Source organism: Juglans microcarpa x Juglans regia, chromosome 2D (assembly GCF_004785595.1).
Source record: "Juglans microcarpa x Juglans regia isolate MS1-56 chromosome 2D, Jm3101_v1.0, whole genome shotgun sequence".
Taxonomy (NCBI): Eukaryota; Viridiplantae; Streptophyta; class Magnoliopsida; order Fagales; family Juglandaceae; genus Juglans; species Juglans microcarpa x Juglans regia.
The window spans coordinates 22,302,465-22,310,654 of record NC_054596.1 but is presented as its reverse complement, the minus strand read 5'-3'; the positions used below and the strand labels follow the sequence as shown (position 1 = coordinate 22,310,654).

The window sequence follows — 8,190 nt, the reverse complement described above, 5'->3', positions numbered from 1 at the left end:
ATAAGAATGCATTTATCAGTTTTGATAGTTATATGCATTTGGGGGGCCAAGAAAATGTTGGGGGAGCTAAGGTTACGCAAGACAATTCTCAGGCATGACTCGGATAAGTAACGTCGAGTTGGACTGCATTCCAGGCCTTTGAATTAATGGAGAGTTGAAAACAATGGGCTAAAAATAAGGATGTGAGAAGAGCTCCCCACGTCGCGTGTACCGGTTTGCGCCTCTCAAATGCCCCTCACCACTTCTCTCCCTCCCTCCCTTCCTTCCTTCATGAATTGAATTCTAATTTCTCAATTAAAACGGATGACTTGTTGATGTCAGTCCCACATTCCCAGCACCGGAAAACAACGACCTTGCACCCACTCTCACCCCCTCTTTCGCTATTTTTATACACTCTCTTCAGTGTGTTAATCAAGTCTCCCCAATCTCTCACCATTACCATTCCTCCTCATTCTCTCTCTCTCTCTCTGATCTCTCTCTCTGTGTGCCTGAAAGGAAGAAGAAAAAAGAAATGAAGAAAATCAACATGATACTGAGGAAGTGCAAGAGCCTGTCAAGGCAACTGGGGAGATCTTCTTCATACAGCAGCTTACGGTCCAAATCAACAAGGGAAGAATTATGGAATGGTGACATGCAAGATGATGACGAACATCACAAAACTGTATTCGTGGGAAGCACCAGAAAGCGATACGTGATTAGCTCCAAGTACCTTAGCCATCCTCTTATAGATGCCCTCATCGACAAAACCAAGCACAAGACTTCTTCAGGGGATGATATTTTGGTGGTCAGGTGTGAGGTGGTTCTATTCGACCATCTCTTATGGATGCTTGAGAATGCAGACCCAAATCTCAGCTCCGAGTGCTTGCAGGAATTGGCTGAGCTCTATGTTTTCTGAGGCCCCTAATGCTTGAGGTCTGGTGTTCAGGGACAGAAGCATACTGGGGTTCATCTCAGGTTGTGGCTTTTGCATCTGAGAATTGTAAGTGCATGCATGGCTCATTTCTTCTTCTTCTTCCTGATGCATATGATTGATTTCTGTCATAACTCCTTGGGAAATTGACAGACCCAACACATGATCCATGAGTTTCTGTTGTTCCATTCCATGATTCTTTATCCTTAAATGTAAGTTAATAAATACAAATTAATCAAAACATGCCTTGTATTTAGATAGTTTTTTGTTTCCTTTTTTAGACATCCTTAAATTTTGAGTATTAATTGGAGGGGGAGCACTTGGAATTAATCCATTATTTATAACTTTTATCCATTTTCTTTAATTAAAAACACAGTGACAATGATGAGTCTTATTGGTACGTGAAAATTAATTTTCAAAACAAAAAAGTTAGGTACAATTAAAGGTGTATTCCATAGGCAAGATCTGGATCTGCCCAAAATGTTTGTTCATTTAGGAAGGTAGCAGCACATATAGTGATCATGGCAACCCCGCTGGCCGGGGCCAGCCACTTTGCAGTTTTCATAATCTACCAGGGGACATGGAGGAACTAAAGTTGAAGATGGGCGTGCATTGGAGTTCGATATAGACGGTATACCATGTTAGCTGTTTACAACTTACGAGGGTCCTAGGATCAATCACAACGCATGAATACAGTCAAGTTTCAGAGAGAGAGAGAGACAGACGAATCATCCATAATAAGATGTGTTATGACGATTATAAGTAGACTATCATGCCTTGGAACCCATTTCAAGAAAGCTAGCTGGAGCACACGGATCAAGATCTCCCAACAAGTTTTTGTCTTAACTTTAAGGTATAAAGTCAGATATATACACAATAAATACGCGTAACAATATTTATTTGGTGTTGTCCGCCAATACTCACGCATATAGCTGTAGATATCATATAATCCACTATATATATATCTCTCTCTCACTTTAGTCATAATATTCATACAATTCCTCAATTTGGGAAATCCAGTTCTTTTTTATTCCTCCCACAGCAATGGGCTCGAGTCGTGAGAGAGTTAGGGTCCTTTGAATGCTTTATTAGATTTATTAGATTTTAAACGGTATATCTGTGAATAATAATAAAATAGTTTGAATTAAAATATTTTATTAGATTTTAGAAAATGAGAGAGAAAAAATTGAATAAAAATATTATAAATTTAAAAAATTATTTGAAAATTATTTTTATTTTAAAATTTGAAAAAGTAATATTATTTTGTGTTTTGTTTGAAAAAGTTGTAATAATTAAATAATAATTAAATGAAAAAGTTGAAAATTTAAAATTGAAAGTATTTTATATTTGAGTAATAATTGGGAAAGAAAATGAAAGTGTTTTGTTTGAAAAGTTGAAATGATTAAGTAATGATTAAACGAAAAGGTTGAAAATTTAAAATTGAAAGTATTTTGTATTTGAGTAATGATTGGAAAGGAAAATATCTAAAAATACTTGAGCGCATTCGAGAATACTTGAAAACAATTGTGTTGCCAAACGGATCCTCATAGAAGGCAAATCGAAATTTTTGACAACTGGACCATGTTACCCAGAATTTATTGGGCCTCCAATTCTCAATACAAATATATCTAAATCATTGCAGCATCTACATGGAAATCTGTGGGAGCCAGATGCACCTAAATAGGTCCCGTATGGGCACCAAGTAATGAATGATCAAATGTATTTCCAGTTTAGCATGTGATATATTTCCTTAATAATCAAGGGGGGTGTCTATGTGCACTTTGCACGCATTGTAAGTCAAGAGTTCCTTGAGAAGGCTATTGGGAGCACTCAGGTTTCCTAATTACTATTTAGATTAGGACTCAACATGGATCAGAAACAGAGCATTCAACAATACAAAACCCCCAATAACAAGTTGTCAACGGACATGACATCCATTTATCAAGATTACAAGTATAGATTCCCATCCTTTTTTATCAAGGATAACAAATTGTGCTTTCGCACTTGTGTACCAAATGAAAAGCAACATATTCCATTTAGAACATCATGCTTTCTATCAAATCTGAAAAAGGTGAAAATGAAAGAGATGAGACAGTAGATACTCTCCTATGTCCTAAATCACTTGAGAAACAAATAGCTTATTTCTAATATTATATCATGCTTTTCAAAAAAATTAGAAAAAACTTGCCTAAATTTTCCATCATTTATATTAACCCTAAACCCATTGCTAAAAATAGTACATGAAAAATGCATCCATATGCTAATCATAACAGCCCATGAAACTCAAGGAGTTAACAGATAAAATTAAGCCCCAGTACCGAAGGGCCAAGGAAGTACATGCAAATCATTCTCCTACTCTTGCAAGTTGCAACAAATATAAAGTTAAGTGCTTAGCCACCACATATTAAGTCTAGACTCTATATACCTCCAACCAAAACTAGCACTAACTCTAGCAGCACGAATGGAAGTCCCCAAGCCTCTGGCATTTGTACTTGGAACAGAATAAATATCTTGACAAAATACATAATACAGATTAAAGAACAACTCTAAATTGCCATTACACCCTATGACAGAAGAGAGAGAGCATGCTTGAGGGCAGGCAATCGGATCTTATCTAATCTGGAAATGCTTGTAAGTTGAGTTCTCATGAATGGATATCTGAATTCTTCCCCTGTCATCAACCTGTCCACAAACAATGTCCTTCAACTGAGTACCTGTTCCTTTGCGGCTTGAGCCTTCTGCATGAGACTCAGCAGAGTTCTTCCTTCTCCGTTCATTATGTCCAGCCAAACGCCTGCGGCAACTCCTCTTGGTTTCATCAAATTCTGATAGTTCATGAAATCTGCACCCAGTTACAACGGATAATTGAAGCACTGTAAAGTCCCAGTTCTTGGTAGCCTAAACAATCTTAGACATTATGAAAGTAAGATAAGCTAGCATAACAAACATTTTGCATTGGAATTACTCACTAGGGCTCCAAACAAACTGAGTCGAGCCGAAGTTGAACAAGGGTGTTCGAGCTCGATTAGCATATGTACTTGTTCGAACTCAGCTGCGAACTTGAATATCCTTATTCGAACTTGGGTCGCCAACTATTAATGTTGTTTGAATTCAGCTCAAGCTCAACTAAAAATCAACGGACAAGTTGAGTTCGAACCCGAGTTTTTTTATTTGATTCTTATCTTTTGATTAATATAAAGAATTTTTAATTTTACAAAAAAATAATAATAATCATTTAACTATTCAACCATATAGTTTTCATTAAAAAAATTCTTGATATAAATTTTTATAAAATAAATTAACTCATAGTTATAAATTATAAAAATAATACATAAGATAAATGCAATAAATTAAACCATTTAATATATATAGATAGAATGATAAGTCAAAAGTTCTAGTTGTATAATATATTATTATTAAATATAATTTTTGAATATATTATAGTATACATTACTAGATATTATATTTATAAGTGTATTACAAGCGTATGATATAAGCATATACATGTACATATATTACACAATAGAAATATAATAATATGGAATTATAAGTGATAAGTATAGTTTTAAATTACAATGTGTTATCATTTATCTGGTATAATGAAAAATATATTATATATAAGGTTAATAATATAATTCCTTAATTAAAAAGAAATATTATCAACTTACATTCTGATGTGTATTATTTATACGAATTATAATTAATCGGTTAAAGTTAATTTAGTAACCGTTTCAAGTAAATATTTATTCACCCATTCATTCATAACTATATCAGAAAACTGATATATAACACTAATGCTATATACATGATACATCATTAACTTATTTTATATAACAACTTGTATTGCAAACATAAAATAGCTTGATAAGTAATAAAAAACACAATTAAATATAGATAATTAATTATATAAAATATCTTCTATAAAAAGTTATACAAAGTATCCTATACACACTAATAATAATATAATTAAGTTTATAAAATACAGCTAACATATAATAAATATAACACATATTACAAGCCAAGTCAAGCTTATACGAATTTTGTTTACGAGCCTAAACCCAGTCGAGCCAAGGTTATACGAGTTTTGCTCGTTTAATATTCGAACCAATATTGGTGTTTACAAACATCTCATTTATTAAAAGAACCGAGTTTGAACCAAATATATACAAGCCAAGCTCAAACTCTTCACAATCCAACACCAATATTGGATGTTTGTAAACACAAAATAGAGAAACGCCAACCATTAATATAATCCAATACATAAGACGCCACATGAGACAATATGACAGAATCATTGACATGAGGACCATATAACACCAAGGAAAAGCAACAGTTAATGACCATTATCATGCAATTCAAACACTAGCGTTGTAGCTTAAATTAGTAAAAACTTTAAACCCTGCTACAATGCATTAGATCTGAAAATGCATTAGCTGTATGTACCATATATAGTGCACGAGTAACAGAATATTATCGCCAAATCCAAGCGCAATGATGCGGCCTTTTTCATATAAAATAAAAAATAGACACATTCCAGTACCCATAAACATTCCTGAAAGATTTATGGGTACTGTACCAGACACAACTAAACCAAGTGTACTCAACGAAGCGTCGAGTTCCGATTATTGGGATTAGCTACAGGGCAATTGCCTTTTTATAACTTAGATCCAAATTCCATTAATGGTCCTATAATGCATGCAAAAAGCTCCCATTTTCTCCTTTTAATTAACGCCATAAGAAACAAACAAACAATGACAGACAGCGAGACAAACAAAAAGACACGTTGTGGTTTGGGAGTTTGGAATTGGGGCTCAAAAGTTGGAATTGGATATATGGAGAGCTCAGGTCATCATGTTCTTTTCCCATGAGGAAGGACTCTAATTCTTTCTCCAAAATCCGAATTCCAAAACTCCTCAGAAGTCGAGCAATTGGGCAACAATTAACCGACCCACAAGGGAATTGAGCAACAAAAAGGACAGAAACAAGGAATTCATCGTAAAATCAAAACTGAAGAAAAAATGTTATAAAGCGCAAAACTAAACCTCTACAACCTGCTGCATTGCTGACAAAATCTTTGTCTAATCCCACCCACAAGCACAACCTTAGCCTTAGCATGAAACTCACACACCTTGTGCCTCCTGTGGTACTGCTTAGCATCACTCAGATCCGCCGTGCACTTCTCAGCCTGACAACACCTCAGCCCGTTACCACCTTTCTTTCCAAGCCCACCACCACCATCCATCACCCCTTTCTTCCTCTTCTCCTCCTCAACACCCTCCAATTCCTCATCAGACTCCCCCACTTCCTTCTTCACCACCTTCTGCTGCTTCTCCATCTTCTGGTAATTCCCACTAACATTGTCCAGATTCATGGTAAAGAAGAATTGTCTACTGGGAAGTTGGAAATAAAGTATGGAAGAAGGTATTAATCAGCTGAGGGTGTAGGGACTCGGGAGGGACTGAATCAATGAACTATAGTTGAAAAATAAAATATATATATATATATATATATATATATATTTATATATATATATATATATATATAACATCTCAAATATGTCCACAAAACTTGGTCACTCATATATTTTATTTTATTTTTTAATAATTAAGAATGTAATTATTAATACATTTATATTTTTTAATGATTAAAGATATTTATAAAAAAAAAAAAAACTCATTTACCAAATATTTTTTTTTTTTAACTTTCTCATTTACCAAATATATTGCATATTTGAAGTGGCCATTTAATTCTACACTCTAGTACCAAAAAAATAAAAGGTGACAAAGAAGGGAGAGCGAGGGAACTAGGACCACACGGTGGTACTGGTGGTGGAGCTACATGTTTTATTTTCTTTACTTTTTAGCTTATAATTATTAATTCCTTTTCTTTCGGGTTGTTGTTGTTACCCGGTTTGGCTGTCTCTGTCTGTGTTTTGGTTGTACACGGGGAAGGTGGTGACGAGAAGACGTCGAAAGCACGCACACGCACACGCACACGCGCGCACATCGGGCGGAGACTGTCAGCGAGTCTTCTTGTGATCGGTGGTCCCTATGTGTGGTTAAAGAAAAAAGTATCGAGTCAGTGCGTGCGTGTGTGGTGGAGGAGGTACGATGGTTGGGGAAAAGGTTGGGTGGGTTGCAGTGGTTTGTGGTTTTGAGGGAGTTGGAAGGATTGGATTGGTGGGTTTAGTGTTTGGTTTTGACATTTGAATTATTTGAGCAATGGGAAGACGAAAAGTGTGCAGTTCCATTGGCGTTGTTAGTAACGAGGAAGAGGAGTTGGCAGAGAACGTCGGCTCTCTTTTGTCCTGTAAATGTAATTGCTCTGTAATGGGGCGTTGTACGATTGATTCCCCATTTTACAATAGTGGGGACGGCGGCAGTTGGATGAACTGCCACACCACGAGCCAAACCCCAATTTGGTGCGTCATTTGGTGGGGCTGAGAGTGTTAACAAATTCATAAGAGAAAAGTGTTAAATGTATAAAGAAATTTTATAAAATTAAATTAATAGGTTCACGTGATTTTATGTGATTTTTTATATTTATTTTATAATAAAAATAATTTTACAATTTAACATATCGTATTAAAGTATGTCAGTTTGTAAATTTATTTTATAAAAAAAATCTATAACTAAATTATTTCTCTTCGTTAAAATATGCTTGAGACAATTACTAGATGTAAAAAGAGTATATTATAAAAATAATAAAATTGCTAAAGACATACATAAAATCTAGTTTATATTAAAAAAAATGTCTTACAATTTAATAAAATATATCAAAACAAATTAGTTTATAAGTATTTTTTTTTTTTATGTGAAATCATGTTCAGTGGTCTATAGTATATGCTTGCAGCTTGCGTTCAACAATGATCAATTATTGCTCTTTCATTCTGGACTTATTGTGAACAATTATGAAGAAGTTTCGATACGATTAGCGTGGAAGAGAGAGAGATAATCATGTGCCTCACTTTATGTTACTGTCTATGTCTCTTACTTCAATGGTTGGATACTGACCTATTTTTAGATAGAAATAATCTTGGAAGAAGTTATTGTTTAGTTACATCTATTGTACACATGACGTGCATCATCCAAACTACATATCTCCTACGAGCTGATGGATGAGAGGTGTAGGGCGAGACAGAGAGACCAAAAGAGAGGTGGAGGGCTTGGCTGGCTCGAAGGTGCTCGAGGAGGAGTCACGGTGGTCAGGAGAGCTGCTCAGTGGGGCTAGAACAGACACACGGCGGCGATAGGGCCGTCGGTGGCCCCGAAATGGGTTTT

The 8,190-nt window shown here is 35.1% G+C and overlaps 2 protein-coding genes across 2 annotated transcripts; one reads left to right on the top strand and one right to left on the bottom strand.

The window, feature by feature from the left end:
* The first annotated feature begins 208 nt into the window (after window positions 1–208).
* On the top strand, window positions 209–1,907 carry LOC121250676 (auxin-responsive protein SAUR78). The gene has a single exon (XM_041149859.1). The coding sequence runs from the start codon at window positions 512–514 to the stop codon at window positions 893–895; it is 384 nt and encodes a 127-aa protein (XP_041005793.1). The 5' UTR covers window positions 209–511; the 3' UTR covers window positions 896–1,907.
* A 1,286-nt stretch (window positions 1,908–3,193) lies between these two features.
* On the bottom strand, window positions 3,194–6,391 carry LOC121250675 (squamosa promoter-binding protein 1-like). Its single transcript, XM_041149858.1, has 2 exons — window positions 5,962–6,391; window positions 3,194–3,752 (listed from the first exon to the last, which is right to left on the bottom strand). The coding sequence occupies exons 1-2, from the start codon at window positions 6,279–6,281 to the stop codon at window positions 3,521–3,523; spliced, it is 552 nt and encodes a 183-aa protein (XP_041005792.1). The 5' UTR covers window positions 6,282–6,391; the 3' UTR covers window positions 3,194–3,520.
* Window positions 6,392–8,190: the final 1,799 nt, after the last annotated feature.